General features: G+C 39.9%; 1 protein-coding gene across 2 annotated transcripts in view; it reads left to right on the top strand.

Annotated features, from left to right (window-relative positions):
• The window catches only part of TRPM6 (transient receptor potential cation channel subfamily M member 6), a 730,325-nt gene that overhangs the window by 148,163 nt on the left and 562,785 nt on the right, over window positions 1-19,377 (top strand). For both annotated transcript variants that reach the window (XR_013607100.1, XM_078675782.1), the window contains exon 3: window positions 2,803-2,841. Coding sequence is in view for 1 of the 2 variants with exons in the window: in XM_078675782.1 (XP_078531908.1) it covers window positions 2,803-2,841 (39 nt within the window). In the remaining variant the exon portion in view is untranslated. The remainder of the gene's footprint in view (window positions 1-2,802; window positions 2,842-19,377) is intronic.

The following is a 19,377-nucleotide window of genomic DNA, read 5'->3' as shown; positions in this document are numbered from 1 at the left end:
AGGGGTTGTTCAGTTCTGTACCTGAGATCTAGAATGGTTGAGGGCTGGTATCTCTCGTCTCTGGTCTTGATATTCCAGCTGCCTGCGAGGGCTGCTTGGAAGCGCCGGAGCTGGATTTCTCGGCAGGAGAAAAGCAGCGTCTCGTTCTCAGCGCGTCAGGAAGGCGGGGCAGCGCGTGTGGGCTTCGCTCTCTGCTGGGCTCCTCAGCGCGTCTCGCTGCTCCGATCTCGTCACCACCGCGTGTCTTTGCTTAAGGCAATGTCGGTAATATTTATACCTGTAAGGTGTCGAGATTGACGTAAGGATGGACATGGATACGTCAATAAGGATGTCATACGAACGGGCTTGTTCGCACATTCTTTTGCTGAAGTTCTCGGTGAAATCAAAACAATGGCCGCAGGGATTTTCCCAGGTTGTCATAGGTTCGATTTGTTTTGAGAACTCCGTATGCCTTATCAGGGGCTGGAGGAATAGTGCTTGTCTAATTAGATGGCATGCGTTATTACCTAATCAGATAACACGTTTCTGTGCCGTGGTGTGGCTTAATCAGATAACGGTTTTGCACCGTGGGTCGGCTGCTAGTTAAGTATTAACCAGAACAGGGCCGGGAATAGGGGAATCGATACAGAACCTATAGGAATACATCACACCACAACTGGTGAGAGTCATGCCACCTTGCTATTTGGGAGAGTTATCTGCATCAAACTGTCTCAGTGGACAGTCGACAAATCCCATGAATGTTGATAAGGTTTGTGTCACAGATATTTCTCAAAAGTGCTAAATGAAAACATATACTCATCGACAAGCACAGGAAACAGTCTTCAATGAAGGTGACTGAGTCCTTGTCAAACAGACACAAAAGCTTAAAACAAACACTCTGTTTGCTGTCAATCCTCTGAGGGTGGTGGAGTGTGGTGACATTCAAAGGACACATGGTGATGGTGCATCGTCCCGGAAACGGACTTGTCACACTTTAAGTAACTACCTCAAAGTTCTTCAGCCTCTGCAAGTATGTATAAGGCAACCCGCCAAACGTTCAGATCAAACATCAGCACCTGTGCTATTGGTGCACAATCAGAGTGCATCTCATCTACGTCAAATCACTCGATCTGGCTTACAAGTGCTAACACCGCAACGACTTATTGAAGAACTGTGATGTGACTGTTGTTTATCCTTTTTATTTAACAAAGGGTGAGATGTAGTATTGTGAGACTATGTCCACTAGGACCATTGTGGTTCTGGGCTGACTCAACAGAGGAATTGCGTAATTTGCTGGGAGGTGTTAAGGTTTGGTTAACAGTTATGATGTCCAATGTGTGATCGTATCCTGATAAATAAAGATATCTTTTACAGTACTCCGTGTGTGGCGTATTAATTTGCATACTCCTGGGCTGGGGATGATGCTACACTTTTCATGCCGCTTCTTTTCACCCTTTTTACAGTTATTCCCAAAAAGATCTTCCTCAATGTCAGAGAGACTTTTGCAGAATTTTAGGAACAAGTCAGACCTTGTGGAGTTTTGATGATTCATTCCAAAATGCCCAGGCAATACTTCGCAGTTGATGCATACACTTTGAGGTATTTAAAATAACAAGAGCAACCCATATGTCCTTGTGAGCTGGGTAAGTACATAAGTACACAGCAGTGATCAGTATGAAGACAGCGATTGCCGCAGCCGAGCGACCATGGGAAGCCGACGATTGAGGAAGCGATCGCACGCTAAGTGGGTCCATTGAAGTGTTATCAAACACGAGGAGGTGCCCCGATCCTCCATATGACCAGGCAGGACTAAACACTGTCCGGATACTCCATTGCAGCCTTCACTGTCTTCATACTGATCATTGCTATATTGTATAATAACCGTCTTTATGTCTAAATATGTCACCAAATATTCACTGAAATAGGGTTATGGTCACTACACCTGGGGTCACGACATCACTTTAATTGTGAAAAAATACAAAACGACAGAAATCTTTTGATTGTGTATATTTTTTACTTATGTGCAAAATAAATTTACCTGCTTTGGCTGAAGCCAGGTATACTTCAATAATAAGTCTCTGCGGGCTTGTTTAGGAATACTAGAGTTGTTTGATTAATACCTTGACCTATAGAAAGGTCCCTCATTTCATATCTTATTTCTAGTTTAGCGGTGCAACTATTTAATTGCAAAAGTGTATATTGGTGATATAAATGAGTTCCTTGTGAACACTGTTGTGTACCTATACACTTTGAGGTAGTCATTGCTTACATAGTTGATTCAGAGTTTTATCATATTATGATGAAAACCTTCTAAGGGCAGACCTATTTTTGTTTTAGATGAATTTCCATTCTCCCGCCCACAAGTGTTTTATATGTTTTAGAATATTTCAATGAGTGTGAAGAAAGGAATGATGGGTGTAAGCGTAGGCATATTTTTAGTCCTGCAATTTTCGTCTTCCGATAAGCCCAATATTACTTCTTCTTTACCTAAAGTTGTACGATTTGTCTGTGAAATTGGAAAAAGACACTGAGACATGGACTTCAAAAAGTCATGGGGGGTTAGGATCAACATATAAGTGGGACTGCATATGCACTTTGACCTCTTTTTACTCTTGTTTCAGATGTACAAGTACTAGCTTAACAGGAATAAAGAACTAGCCTGGTCAGTTTAGTTCTACACTGTTAAGAAGCACCAATACCCTGCAATTCTCTGAAGCATCTGTATTGAACGTCCGCCCTCATACAACAACATTGTCTGTTTTATCACACAATATTACTCCCAAAAGAGTATTTCCCTAATGTTGTTTTTATTTTTTGGTACAGGTGTCTCACAGGATGTCAGGTGTGCCAGAACCTAATCAGGTAAATTTTTGAAGATTTTTCTTGATGCTTCCTATAGCCAGAAATATTTATGCCACTGTCGATGTATCATGCAGTCAGTTTCCTTTGCTGATAATGAGACTTATTGTATGATAATTACTGGAAAATATTCTATCCTTATAGTTAAGTTAAAAATATTACAACTAAACTCACTTGCTAACCAAAGATAAATTGCAGACTGCTGTAATTTCCTATTTTGTAATTTTACTAAGAGCATTCACAGCATTTCACAGCCCTATGATTAGGGTGATGGAAGGCTGACACACCCAATGACAGAGCCCCTGCTGACTCAACTATCAGTTCCATCATTCATCGACGTTGCTGCTGGCAAAAATGATAGCTTGCCCAAATAAAGTTCATAGTCTGTCATATTTTTTGCTTCATCCACATTGAGGAAGACTGAAATGCAATTGAATTGCTAAGGACCACAGTTCTAGAATTTCCTTATTAATGAAGGTCTAACCAGAGGTAATACTGTTACGCCACTTAGTAGATCAGTATTATTCTGCTGTAAGCAACACTTGCATCATCATTGTTTTACTTACTAATTAGCATCTCTCCTTGTTCTTGTGTCTGTATGTCAGAGGCAGGTATGTGTGCTGCTGGGTAGAACATGTGTGTGCCAACTAGAGCTAAATCACCTGTGATGCCATCATTGGAATAGTGAGATGAAAGTCACTTGGAGGTGGGAATTGAGAAGAAAGGGGTTGAAGGTCAGGGGATTCACTTTTATGCAGGTAATACTGGTAGGAGCCTTCGTACATGTAGCCTATGTAGCCCTTGTCGTACCTTTATACTTTCAAAGATGTCTGGGGTTCTCTCAGGCTCTCTTAGGTTTATCCAAAGAGAGATCCTATGGTGAAGTACTGTAGTTTTTTTAGGGGTCCTGTGAAAGTTTTTTTATTGCACTCACAACATGTAGTGATCCTATTTCTAAACTCCCCCAATATTTTCATATAATGGGAAAAGGGACATGAGTAGATTGAGATACCTCTTTGTTTGGTCCTGGGACTGTAAGTGGTTATGATGGGCAGTCTCCATGTTGGAAACTGGTATTTACCAGTGGTGTTTCAGGACTAAAGAGTATATTTATACCTTTGGATAACAGGGTTGTTCATTTTTCAAATGTGCCTCTCAAAAGTGGCAAATGTAAGCAGCCAAGGCTTACTTCAGTGTGGAGTAAAGGTTTTGGAACTCAAATACATTATAAATATAATCACGCCTTTTAGGTTTAATGTCCAGTCAAGTTATATTTTATGAGAGCGCTTAATTTAGAAGAGAGAGTTACAGAATAAAATCCAAAATGTTGCAGTGTCACACAATCACCCCCCTTCACCTGCTAATGTCTTATGATGTCTCCATGTTAGCGAAATGTCCTGCTCATGCACAGGATTTCTTGCAAAGTGATAAGGTAAAGCTGGACAGCCGGTGTAGAAGGGGTCCACATATGCACCACCTCATATAAACCACTGCACAGGATTAGTAGAATTTACTGTTGAACATAGTGTACAATCTGCTGGAGCTCAATCGTGGACTCTGGTTCAGTAAGGCAGCTTCCACAGCCTGACCAAACTGAACAAATGGGTTGAGTGTGCAGCTATCAAAGAGGATGCCCAGACTCTGCTGCTTGTCTCTGTTTATATGGTGAGTCAGCCAAATAAATAAGGCTTGGTGGCAAATAACAACAAGTAAAGACTTATGTATACACAATAACCTTCCCAGCTAGCAACTGTTGCCCCTGCAGACCCAATGATTCAAGCCAACTGTCGGTCCTGGAGCACTACACCTTCTTACGACAAAACATTAATTGAGTTTCTCCCCACTTCTGCGGTGCCCCCCATAAGGACCCCAGCTAGAGCGCCTACAGCACCTTTAGCATTCAGCAATGTGAATGCAAAGTACAAATTAGGAGCATAGATATATTACTCATAAGAACTTTCTCAACTTAATAGGTTTATATCCAATTTACCAATGGGTATGATATTATATTCCTTAGGGCCGATTCAAAAAGGTAAATATACATGAGTAGACTTACTCATGTATAGATCAACACCTGGACCTAGTTGTAAATTGCCCCTTTTCTGCTATTCACTGTTTCTGAGTGGATATTTGCACCTATATATCGACTTGAGTCTCCTCGTCCTCAAATGAGGGGTGAAACCTCTTTCAATCAATTTTACAACCTTAAAGTTAGTCTGTGTGTGTCTCTGTGTGTCTCTGTGTGTAGATCTCTGCCACTGGGGAGGAGATCTCAGTTAAGGTAAATGTAGGGTAGATTAGTAAAGTTAATATTGCCCAAAAAGTACTAAGATAAAAAGTTACAACAAATTGCGTCATCAAATTGAATTTGTAGTCAATATAAAAATAATTGAATATATAATTATTTAATTTATAAATATTAGACCTGGGATCCTTGGCATGGTATTCCCCTAAGTTCTTTGTCTTCAACCCATGTTTTTTCTAAATTTGTTTTTTGTTTGCATTAGGACTCTGTGATCTGTAGTTCTGTACCCCCACTAACCATTGGTAAAGTGCTTGTGCTCTCTTCCTTAAATATGGTAAAATTGGCCTACACCTGCTTGAATGTTTGTCGATTGATGTTATTAAACTCTATATTTCTAAATTAGTTTGGGATTTTTTGTGTTGTGATATTTCTAAATTGGTTTGGAATTGTTTGTGTTGTGTTTTCACTCTGTTACTGTTTGAGTCCTGCATGAACACTTTACACGTTGCCTCTAATTTAAGCCTGACACTTTTGTGCCATGCTACCAGAGGGTTAAGCACAGGTTTAATTAATGACTTTTGTGGTTCACCCTGACAAGGATTGTGTTTATTATTTTAGTGGGGCTTCCACCACTCTCAACATATAGCCCAGTTTTGTGCAATAAATATTTATTTTTAAACAAAAAGTTAAAAATAAAATCACCTATCCTCTATAGCATTTATATTTGACTTGGTTAAAAGTAGTTTTCATTTATTTTTTTCAAAGTTTCAAATTAAGTAAAAAAGTTTACATAATTATTGTAAATTACAGGTATGATCAACTTTATAAAAAACTAAAACCGATCAATAATTAAATTAAATTTTACATCACAACCGATCAATAATTAAATTAAATTTTACATCAAGAAAACTAAATGTATATACGTAATTTGAATCAATTCCTGTGGGATGTTAGTTTTAGTTTAGTTTGCTACCTCCATTGTTTTCTTTGGGAATGTGTTGCAATACCAGTGTTTGGCCATCCTTGGTGCTAGCTTGACTGACACCAAGACTTGGCAACGTACATTTAAGTCTCTTTCGACACTTCTAATACATTTGGAAGTGCATTCTGTGAATTGCAGTGGTTTCACTCGTTTGTGGGTGTTTATTTTGTATTAAAATGCGCATTCCTGAGCCCCTCCTTAAATCTCCCTGAACCCGCTCTTTTAGTAGTAATTACTCTCTTTGTCCTTGCCACATTTACTGCTAAATCTTCTACCTACTTCACATATGTGTGCAGAGATCTCCATTACCTGGGAGTAGATATCTTTACATAAACGGACGAAGCAAAGGCAGAGTTCTCCAAATGTTTTGGAGTATGTGCGGTAGTATTACTGGAATACAACTTCCAAATTAATTTTGTGAATCAGGCTGATTTCCTGTGATTGATTTTACATATATTTGGAATACAGAATGGCAGACAGTTTAACATCTCCTATTGCTTGATCACTTGATTGACACATTCGAATCTAGCCTGGAAAAGATAATTCCTTAATGCAAGTTTAAAAAGTGCAGGTGAAGATTATTGCAAGGGGAGAATCAGAGGGTAGATTTAGTGGGAAAACCTTCCAATCGAGAACTCAAACTATATGAAACAGATGATGAAAGTCTACAAGTAAAGGGAATTAATGGGAGATCGAAAGGGAGGTCGATGGAGGAAGGAGAAGAAAAAAAAAAAAACAGCTCAGACACAGTGTCAGAAGTCCCAGATGACACAGACCAACACAACAAAGATGACCCACATGCACCATATCAGACTCCAAGCAAGTCACATGAACCAAGCCTAGACTCTCTTACCTAAGGGCAGTTCTTGAGAATTTAAATTCTCCGTTCCTGCTTATGGAAGTATGGGATGATGTGACTAAGTCAATTAGGTGGATACATAGTGACATGCTTGCTTATATTTACAACTGATTCTATGTACCATTTTTCTGTTTAGGTTCACCATAAAAAGCCTAATGGTCCTAAAAAGAAGCAAAACAAAAACAACCAAAATGACCCCACGCTTTGGGAAAAAAATTGAAAACTCAAATTTCAGTCAGAACCTTAAGATGGAACTTTTACTAGCTGAATTATTAACTTTTTCCATATGTTTCAGTTTTACAAACCCAATTCCTTTTATCCTAAAACCCCACTGAATGATCAGTAGTATTTCCACAATGCTATGTAACATGAGGCTGTGCACAGTTGATACTAATCTTGAATTCATATCACTTGCGTGCCTTCATTTGTGCAAAAAGCTTTCAATGATTGAAAGAGACAATTATTGCATTGCTGACAGTTTGTAAAAACACCAGAACAAAGATGGCTTTCTGTCTCAAGGCATGAGAAATATGTGTATAACTTAAAATTTGTCCACAAACCAGAAAAAGAGTACACATTTGAAGTACTTCCGCAGGTTCTCCTCTTCTCTTAAGGGTAGGCATTGGGAGAGGAGTACATAAGCTGTTTTGTTCAGTGGGCCTATCAATTATTTACATACCAACATATCCCACTCTTCAAAAACTCAGGAGCCAGAAATTTGTGGCAGCATGACTCTAGTTTGTGGAGTTGCACAACTAGGATCACTGACAGAATATCGAGGAGCAAAATATCGACCTGCCAAAATATCGTGGAGAAAATATAGAATGCCAGAATATCGAATTCCTATCTACAAACAGGTAAGTACAAAAATATCGAATGCAAAATATCGTTGTAAAAAATATAGACAGTCAAAATATCGAATTTTTTAAATGTCTTAAAAGTTATTTAAAATTAATATAATAATAAATATAATTAATTTAAACATACTTAAAATACTTAAATAAACTTAAAATTAATAAATAATTAATGTAAAAATGACTATTCCCACTCCAGAGAGTGCAACAGTAGGGAAAGCATTGGATAGCGTAGGGGGTACAAATTACTATTCTCACTCCAGAGAGTGCAACAGTAGGGAAAGCGTTGGATAGCGTAGGGGTAAAAATTACTATTCCCACTCCAGTGAGTGCTACAGTAGGGAAAGCGTTGGATAGCGGGAGGGTAAAAATGACTATTCCCAGTCCAATGAGTGCAACAGTAGGGAAAGCATTGGATAGCGGGAGAGTAAAAATGACTATTCCCACTCCAGAGAGTGCAAAAGTAGGGAAAGCGTTGGATAGCGTAGGGGTAAAAATTACTATTGCCACTCCAGTGAGTGCAACAGTAGGGAAAGCGTTGGATAGCGTAGGGTTAAAAATTACTATTCCCACTCCAGTGAAGGCAACAGTAGGGAAAGCGTTGGATAGCGTAGGGTTAAAAATGACTATTCCCACTCCAATGAGTGCAACAGTAGGGAAAGCGTTGGATAGTGGGAGAGTAAAAATTACTATTCCCACTCCAGAGAGTGCAACAGTAGGGAAAGCGTTGGATAGCGTAGAAGTACAAATTACTATTCCCACTCTAGTGAGTGCAACAATAGGGAAAGCGTTGGATAGCGTAGGGGTAAAAATTACTATTCCCACTCCAGAGAGTGCAATAGTAGGGAAAGAGTTGGATAGCGTACGGTTAAAAATTACTATTCCCACTCCAGTGAAGGCAACAGTAAGGAAAGTAAATACTTCATATATGAATAAAATAAAATTAAATATTAATACCAATTACAAATAATATAAAATAATTAACAATTTTATATAATATATTAATTAATCAATTAAAATTACAAATGAAATTTAATTATTTAAAAAATTACCCACTAATACAAATTATTTACCAATTAACACTAAATTAACAATTAATAAATAATTAATTACAACAAAAATAAGCAATAAATAAACAAAAAATGTAATTATTTATAGTTCAATTACCTCCCACACTATTCCCCTATAAACGCACAACCCACTACTGAAAAGAAATTAATAAAATAACATAATTATCAATTAATCAATTCATTAAAAATAATGACCAATTATATTTTAATTAATTACCAATTAATAATTAATTACCAATAATTCAAAATAAATACCAATAAATAAATGAACATATTTAATTAATTATATTTAAATTACTTCCCACCCTATTGCCCTATAAACCCACAACCCGCTACAGAAAATACATTAATTTAATTAACATAATTATCAATTAATCAAAATTAATTACCAATTATGTTTTAATTAATTACCAATTAATAATTAACTACCAATTAATTCAACATAAATACCAATAAATAAATTAACATATTTAATTAATTATATTTAAATTACTTCCCACCCTATTCCCCTATAAACCCACAACCCGCTACAGAATTATATTACGCAAAAATCAAATACAATTAAATTAATTAATTAAAATGAATTATAAAATAAATATACACTTTTCACACATATAGTAACATAAAAAACACTTTAAAAAATTGATATTAACTTACTTACCTCAAATTCGATATTAATGCTATTCTATTCGATATTTTGCTATTCTATTCGATATTTTTGTGGTCTATATTGTGTCCATTCGATATTGTGTCCATTCTATATTTTTGACTCGATATTTTGCCCATTCGATATTTTTTATTCGATATTATGACTGTATACCTCACAACTGTACTGCCCTATTCTTCTCTTAAGAAGAGAGCTGCCCGCAAGCTTTTTGCAGCACACGCGCTTTAGAATGAGTACATTACACCTTGCACCAGGCATTTTGATGTGTATCAAGACCCATCTTGGGATGAGTTTAAGGGTGCCTCTGCGTGGACTCCAAGAGATAGGACTTGTTCCAATGTCTGTGTGAACAAAGCAAACACAAGGAGATGATGGAGGGAGCGCTAAAACTTTTCAGAGACTCACCCCCAGTCACAGATCTGGGTTGAATCCATCCTCGTTCTTCAGCTCACTTCGCAACCCCAGTTCAGACAAAGCAGTATACAAATCAGTCTTAACCCTGTGCCTCATGGGAACATACCCCAAAACCGGTCCCAGGATACTTGTTTCCGGTCCAGGGAGGACCTGGCTTGGCAGTTCGGTCTTGACTGTTCCCATGAGGTACAGGGTCAAGATTGATTTGTATATGGCTGGGTCCAAACTGGGTTGGGGTAGTGGGCAAAAGAACAATGGATTTAACCCAGATCTCTTGAGTGGGGGAGAATGTTTGAATCATTCAGCATTCCATCCATCATTTGTTGCAGGTACACCTTTCGCCCTAAGTGAGATGGGTATGCCCAGACATGGGTCCTTTGCTCACTGTGCCACTGGATTCAAGCTAGCCTGGCTGATGAAGGGTGACATACCCCTAAACCGGTCCCAGGATGCTTGTTTCCGGCCCAGCAAGGACCTGGCTTGGCAGTTCAGCCTGGACTGTTTCTATGAGGCACAGGGTCAAGTATGATTTTCATATGGCAGATTCCAAACTGGGGTGGTGTAGTGGGCAAAAGAACGATGGATTTAACCCATATCTCTTGACGGGGGGAAAATGTTTGAATCATTCAGCATTCCCTCCATCATTTGTTGCAGTTACAAATGTCTGTGTGAAGGCATTCTTACATATGCCAGTAAGGGAAGTCTGACTTAGGCACTAAGTCTACATCATCTCCTGGGTTGTACTTACTGCTGCATCTTCCAGGACTTGTTTACACATGCCTTGTTATCCAACAGTCATGCTTTTACAAAGTTGTATAGGCAAATGTTTTTTTCTGAATGGATGAGGCCGAGCCACATGCACATTAGGCAGATCCCACTTTCCCTTTCATGGATTTTAACTTTTCAACAGACATTTTGCAAATATATTTAACTGCTTTTATATCACCAAATTGCCACAAATGTGCAAGAACAGTTGCAAAAGCCCATTGTACTCTTGGGCAGTTATTGTAATCTGCCTACAGAAATCTAGTTCAGCAGCATCAGTGAAGTCATATCTACAGTGCACCTTATCTACCTGAAAATGTAGAAATGGAAGTGCTGAAGTCCTTTATGCGTTTACTTGGTGAACTGACTGTAACAGCTGGGTGATTTGTTATCTGGTGCATTCAGACTCTCATCCCAAAGAAACGGAGGAAGCAGATAATAGAAACAGCACGTGGCCAAGAAACAGCTTATTAGAGAAAGGCTGTGATTCAGTTTTTCTGTATGCAGTGGCTAAAAAAAACAGACCAAACAAACCTGATGGAGTAGTTCTGCATGTCCTGCCCACCAGACATAGCATGGCAGTCAGTGGTGGTGGACCTCTTTGGAAAACTGCATTCCGAAACACACATACTTCTCATAATGGATGAGCACTGTTGATTGTACTTGATGCCCATGTTCTAACAGTCGAGGGACATGTTATTATTGGATGAATTATATTCTGTCAGCTGTTATTTTCTGATGGATTACATTGTCAACACAGGCAATCTGTTAAGGTTGGCAATGGACTACAGTTCAAGAGCAGTGATTTGTTTTTCTCATTCGTTACAGTCCATGTGTTTTACTCACAGGAAGTGATCTTCTGCCTGTTAAAGCCACGAGCCAATGGAATGGGCAAACTCTTCAATTGGGAGCAGTCTTGCATGAATGTTGAAAATCTCTGCATCATCCCATACCTAAATGCTCTCTGAATCTTCATGGGGTAGTAGCCTTCCAAGTTTGTAATAGTTTCTTCATTGTATTCTCCCAAAGCCTCAGCTCCATTAATTTCACATTATCTTAGGGGACACGTATTTGCAACAGTATTACGTCATGTATGCTATGGCCAAGCCTCCAGTGACATAAAATGCTAAATCCGGGGTTTCCAGTAGAATTATGAGAGCCCCAACAGGGGCGATACCTGCTTTTGATTAAATTTACAGATTGCAGACCAATATTAAAGGTAGTTCTTCTGTCTCGTTTAAGGAGCACCGCTCCTCATGTAGCATGGGAGATGCCACCTCTCTTTGAGCGACATCATCATGGAAACGACACATACTGTCTATGAATACCATGTAACAACGAAACCTTTCCCGTGACATCATTGTTACAGGTATATATAGTCACTGATCACAATATATAAGTTCAGAGCACCTAGGTAAAAGCCTCCTTATTTTCTACATTGTTACTCAGGCCCTAAAATAATCCGCGATGTGTATTGACTTCACACTAGTGTCAGCAACCTCAATCATTACCCAAACTAATTCTACAACCAGACATAACCGAAAATTTAGAAACTATAATAATAATCATGGAGTTATAGCAAATAGAAATAAATATTCTGAGGCATACGATCCTTTTAAAAGAGTAAATACGGAAGAAAGACTTCCGTGAATGCACCACCCGACGTTCCGCTAACGGCGGCCATCTTAGGTCAGCGTGCTAGTCTTGTCATCACACACCAAACGTGAGGACAGCGCAACGCGGAGTTTATATGATTGCCGAGCACAAGACCCCATTATTCTTCGGAGCGGCAGCACGGGTAGGAGTATGGCAGTGAACTTATGCGGAAATTGTGAGTAATAGACTTTGGCCATGAGTCTTTAAAAACTTGGTCCACGAGACAGAAGCTAATAATTAATAACGAACTACTTTGGTTTGTGTATTTTACGCTAAGGGCGCGGCTTTCTCTTGCAGAGTACCGTGGGGAACACCTACCGTCTGTCAGCTCATGGGGCATATAACGTGTGCCAAAGTAGTATGTATCAAAAACTTTTGTGTGCCCTACAGCGATTTTGAATGACTGTTATGAATAACACTTTTCGAATTGAACATTCCTCTCGAATGAATCGGGTCCCTCCTATTTTAACCCTGTGTGATGCTGATGTGTGCATTGAGTTATGATTGTGTGTGTGTTGACACAAGCCAGCCCTAATTGTATGGGGCTACACGATGTTCGGTCAGCAAGTGCAAACGAACAACCAGGGGATGGTAGAATGCACCGTTTCTCTGCTCATAAAGTTTTATGTATATTCTTTATCAAACAGGCTGATATGGACGTATAGTGAGACCAGTGGCACTGTCAATAATTTGTGCTGAATGACAGATTATATATACAATTGTATAAATCTGGTGTTTTTCTCTCTCCCTTTTTCCCATTTCCTTTACAGAGACCGCAATAAGGTCCACTTTTTTGATAAATTTTTATCTCGCTTCCCCTGGGCCAGCTCATGCCCGGAAGCTAAAACTACCAGCTGATTTTTGCTGCTAGTTTTTAGGACTGTAGGCATATTATATTTAGAAACCGAGCATTTTCTAGTAGGGGCCACTAGAAGGTCCTGACGACTAAGCAGTAGGGGACTGCTTACGAAACATGTAGACCAGGTAGCAAGCTAATCGCTCTACCTCAAAACCCCCTTCTTAACGTTCCCAGCCAGGGAAGTGAATAAATCGTTTTTTTCCACTAGCCAGGGAATTTTTAGTCTTTTTAACACCCACACATAAATAGGTCCCTACACTTCACTGACATCACTCACCTTGCACTGTCACCTTGCACTGTCACATAGCCTCTGTCACATTCAAAGTGCTCCAGCGTAGTTCGTCAGGTCGTAGCACGCCCCGCCCCGTAGAGGGACGGGAAGACCCCCATGATGAAGCATGACACTAAAGGATTTTTTTAGTGTGTGAGGGGTATTTTAACAAGCACATTGTGCTCTCATCTTTACCATCCTAAGAGAGAGTTTATTATTCTCACCATCCACATGTAAAAATAAAAATTAAAAATTAAAACCACCACACATTGATAGAATCTCTTTGTTTATGTATATCTAATTGGAGGGTGATTCTGTCAACACCTCTACACTTCCTCTATTGTTTTGGAATTTCCAGTAGAATCCCCAGCTCTCTTCTCAGATTCCTCCAAAGAGCCTGCATTTAAGAAAGGAAACAATTTTTTGAAAACAATTGAAGGTGCCTTTGTAGATTTTTAAAATGGAAATGAACATTCTAGGTAAGAACTTTGGTTTGTGTCTGCTTTATCCTTCTACCCAGCTATGTATATGTTAATATTTGATACTAATAGTATCTATCTACTTGACTGAATAAGACGATCTTTAAATAGATGTGCACTTCTATATCTAAAGGTAACCACGCAGGTTTTGTTTGCCTAGAGTTGAATGCGCGAGTTACGATGTCAACAAACAAGCTGATAGGTTAAAGGCTTGAGTTAATCTCAGCTGCTGTTGATTGCTGGGACCACATTCCAGATCATGATTTTTAACCAATAGGCCACAGTAGAAAGAGACCCGCCTATGCAAATCAGAACTCACAGAGCATGTTATGGGAACAGTCCATCCCGAAATGCCAGGCTAGGCCTGGGGAAGGTAACATTCCTTTCTGTGGCACGATGTTCCTTTGCAAAGGATAGCACGCAACCCCAAAGTCCCTACCTACTAAAGGATGCCACGAAAAAGTTAGACTGCACACAGAGGCATGGAGCCTTTTAAGGATTGATACTAGAACTTACCTATATAAACTGCAAGTACCATCATACAAAATGGCGCTTACTGTAAGTCACGGCATCTATGGGGGGACTCTTTCAATAAATTAAGAGTAAATCAACAGGTGAGCTTTCTGTGCCTCTGTGAACTCATGATTAGGAGGCGTCTGCCTCGAAATGCGTCGAGTATCAGTTTTGCAATTTTGGACAGAGAGGAAGCGTACTGCATCGAGGCAAATACAGGCCAAGTGGTCAGAGCATCGTTGAGTGAATTTCTTGAGTGCAAGGGCATTTATATATATATATATATATATATATATATATATATATATTACCTACTGGCGGTCGCCAGTAGGTATATATAGTTAGGATTTTTTCTCTATGGGTTTTTTGAAAATTCTATGTCTAATAACTTTGGCGTTTGTGGACGGAATCGGCTGAAATTTTCAGGAAAATGGCACATTTTGTTTCTGAGCAGCCCTTGAAAATTTGGGGGGGGTTCGTCCAGTGGGGGCCGAGAAAAAAGGGGGGTCCCAAAACGTGTTTTTAACATTGAGTTTTCCATAGGGCGGTTGGCCTCACTTTTAGCCCGAACGGCTGAATGGATTTGCACGAAACTTGGCAAAATTGTAGGGACTGGTAGCCCGATGTGCCTTTTGTAGGTCTCAATATATGTGCTCCAGTGGATTTTGAGAAATTAACGTTTAAAAAAAGATATATATCTGTAACAGCGGACCGGTTAGCGCTCTGGTTCGCGGACTTTTCGCGCAACGGAGCTTTGTGAAGCGAAGCTGATTGGTTCTCCGGCGTCTGTCAACATTCCAAACAGTCCGTAGCGGCCGCCATCTTGTCTCTCGGTAGGATCGAGAGACAAGAGGAGGTCAAAACAAAGGGGGAAATAACTATAAGGGGGCATAGTAGATCCTCGCTGACCCCCTAGGTTTGATGTGGAGGTTTTAAAAGGGCCCCGCGGGGCAAAAAAAAACCAAAATAATAATAATCGAACGGCTGAATGGATTTGCACGAAACTTGGCAAAATATTAGGGACTGGTAGCCCGATGTGCCTTTGCTAGGTCTCAATATATGTGCTCCAGTGGATTTTGAGAAATTAACGTTGAAAAAAAGATATATATCTGTAACAGCGCTCCGCTTCGCGTACTTTTCGCGTTACGGAGCTTTGCGAAGCTGATTGGTTCTCCGGCGTCTGTCAACATTCCAAACAGTCCGTAGCGGCCGCCATCTTGTCCCTCGGTAGGATTGAGAGACAAGAGGAGGCCAAAGCGAAGGGGGAAATGACCATAAGGGGGCATAGTAGATCCTTCCTGACCTCTTAGGTTTGATGTACCATTTTGCCAAGTTTGGTGTAATTCCGTTCAGCCATTCAGGCTGTAGACGTATGTAAATGTCCTATGGAAAATTGCATGGGGAAAACACATTTGAAAGTGTTGAAATTTAGAACCAATTAAAATGTTACTTTGGTTTTGTATTTGTGTGTGATGAAAGTTAATTGGTTATGTATATATGTCAAATGAGAGGAAACCACAGCCATTTTGTGATACTACTGTCTGAGGTACATTTGTGAGGAATTTTTGGTGGTGAATTTCTGGTGTTTGATTTACACAGTACTAACACTTCTGCTACTTTTAAAAAGGTGAGTTGTTAATTTGTAAGGGGAACTATGTTGTACACTTGAAGATAATTTGAAAAATGTTTTCTGTTATTTATTTGCTGTCCTTCTGTTATACTAAATACTTGATGAAGTTAGTTTTATATTATGTATTACTAAAAACGATAAATGAAAGTGATTATTTTTTTCTGCAATTTACAGCAAGCAATTTCAAAATAAAATGGCTCACAATGAAGAGACCGTGGCAATTTCTTTTGAATTGTCCACTACATTGATTGAAATTGAGAGCACCAATAATGAAATATTGTCACAAGGAGGACATGACTTGTATGATTCCATTAGATTGATTGAAATGGACAGCACCAAGAATGAAATATTGTCACAAGGAGATGACTTGAATGATTCCACTACATTGATTGAAATTGAGAGCACCAATAATGAAATATTGTCACAAGGAGGAGATGGCTTGTATGATTCCATTAGATTGATTGAAATGGACAGCACCAATAATGAAATATTGTCACAAGGAGGAGATGACTTGAATGATTCCACTACATTGATTGAAATTGAGAGCACCAATAATGAAATATTGTCACGAGGAGATGACTTGAATGATTCCACTACATTGATTGAAATTGACAGCACCAATAATGAAATATTGTCAGAAGGAGGAGATGACTTGAATGATTTTTTTGATCAATCTCTTGATGGCGAATTTATCGAGTGTTTGGAGACCATAGAGTTACAAGAATCATCATTGCAGACTTTTAATGAGGAGATTCCAGATGAGATGATTGAAGAGGAAATTACTGATGAGGACATGTTAGTAGTTGTTTCAAATTTAGAAAATTCTGAAGAATAAATTTATATTTAGAAATCAAAAATTGTTTGAGACATTATTTATTTTTATTTTTAATTTATGAGGTTGTAGCGAAGTGATTGTAGTATAAAATGAGACTTATAGTATAGAGTGCAACATTTTTATGTTACATGGTAAGTTTACTCATATTTACTTCCCTTCTGCCACTATATTATCTCCAATGTGTATTTGACATGTCTTCTTCATCTCCGGCCTCCTTTCTCTCACTGTGTGTCTCCGATGCATCTTATCGCTGGTATTTTGTGTAATTACAGAAGAGAGTAAAATAAAATAGTTCGGAACGTGAAAAGGGGGCAAAGTAGAGTACTCCTCACCCCCTAGGCCTTTTTAGGCGGTCCCAAAAGGATCAGTTTCTGCTTTCCTGAGAGATTATGGTATGAGTTCCATATACCACAATAACTTGCATTACAACATGCAAGATATCTATCTCCTATTACCAACTTTTGGAGATATTCGCGCTAAGCGCGAATATCTCCAAAAAGTAACACCTGCCCTGAGCAGTTCTTAGCCATGTTATCCAATGGGAGGTGGATAACATGGCTAAGAGTATTAGCTCGGTAATGCATGAATATCGCTGAGTTTTTAGCGATATTCATGCATTGCGGCCGTTTATTATCGCATTTGCGATAAACCTTGATAATAGTAAGGTTTATCTTCGATAATTTCTGACGATGCTTAGTGGTAAAAAATTGGTTGGTAAGCATCGTTAGCGATAAATATCGCTTAACTTTGGTAATATGCCCCAACGTCTGTTAACGTTCGATTCGAAGGAAATGAGGAAGTGTTGAAAAACATTGTCTGCGCCATCTTGCCTTTTTTGAAATGCCACACTTTTGTCGTGCACGGCAGCCATTTTAGATGTCTTGACCAGACCCACTCTCTGCACGCTGTCGATTCGTAGCATGGCTCCTCACCCTCGTAAGCATCTCCCCCAGGCACTGGTCACCACCGCTCTCTGTCTTATGCATGGGCAATAAACCTTCCCCCATCTGCGCTGCTCTTCCCTGAGAATCACACTCTGTGCCCGCCCGACACCTCCCTTTCGCCCTATTCACTACCGCACCCTCTGACACTCCTCTTCCTCTGTGTCCGAATGTCCAGGCCGGTCCTAGGCTATCAGCTAGCCCTGCAGATGTAGTTTATGGCCCCAGCTGTAAAGAATCAACCCTCTTCAAAGGAGTTATAGTAGATCAAGGCCCACACCCGATGTGATCCGTCACAGCACACGCGTTCCTACTATCTGAAAACCATCCTGTATTGTGATTGGGGAGAGGACCGAGCCTGAAGCGGAAGATTCCAGGAATGACTCTTTGTACATCAAAGTTTTTACAATTATGTGTCACATTAAAAATATATAGCACTCCAACAAAGTAGTAGGAATATAAAACTTTAATAACATATAAATATATACAACAAAACAAAAACAGTAAAAACATTTAAACAACGAAGAGACCGTGGCAATTTCTTTTTAATTATCCAATAGATTTATTGAAATTGACAGCACCAATAATGAAATATTCTTGTCAGTAGCGGTCTGTTGTGCGAATAGTTCCAAGGCAGCAGAACGCGCTGAAATCTAGATGGCACGAAAGTGATGTCTAGCAAGTTGCCGCCCAGCAAATAACGGCGTGGGGCGCCGCGGGGGTGAGTGAGTCCAGTAGGCACCACAGCTATTCTTACCGGCATTGCAGAATTACTGCTGGGGACAATGCCTGTGCTGTAGCAGGGTCACAGCAGAAACAAAAAGGATTCTGTTGAAGATGTTGTTGGTTTTCAATTTGAAAACAGTTCTGGTGTCAACTGCTATGCTAATGTAGTGGTTAATGTTTTGTTTTCTCTAGAAAATGTAAAAGAGGGGGAGGCAGTCCAAAGTTCCGTTAAAAGGGCAAAGGAAAGGATCGGTGGTTTGAACTATCAGTCAAAAAGGGGAGGGGGTGCAATAATTTTTCCTACCGGGTCACACTGTGCTTTCACCGGAAGTGAGGTCTGCAGGATTGTAGTAATTCAAAGTGAGGCTGGCGCCAGCATGGGAGCGCCGACGTCCCGCGGATACAGTTTCGTCACTCCACGGGCGATCATGGCAGTCATTCCCCATCGGGGGTCGGAGACTCCCGCGGCTCCTCTAGAATCTTCAAGGTCGTGGAGGACTACGGTGGTGGAGTCAACCAGTGACCGGGCCATTTCTTTATGTTGGGCCCGCTCTTGCCAGGTCGACCGCCATTTTGAGAGTTCGGCAGCTACCGGCGATCGCGGGGTCACATGAGCGGACGGGCTCCACCCTGCCGGGCGAGACGTTGCAGCATGGCCACAGTGGAAGAACCGTTATCTAGGTCGTTCCGAAACTGTGCAGCACTGGAGTTGTTAGGATGCCACCGCCTGGAGCGCTGAGGGTGCAGCTGGGAAGCCTCCACCTGGGGAGGCG

Source organism: Lissotriton helveticus, chromosome 2_1 (genome assembly GCF_964261635.1).
Source record: "Lissotriton helveticus chromosome 2_1, aLisHel1.1, whole genome shotgun sequence".
NCBI lineage: Eukaryota > Metazoa > Chordata > Amphibia > Caudata > Salamandridae > Lissotriton > Lissotriton helveticus.
Note: the sequence above shows the minus strand (reverse complement) of the source record. Positions and strands in the feature narration are given on the sequence as shown.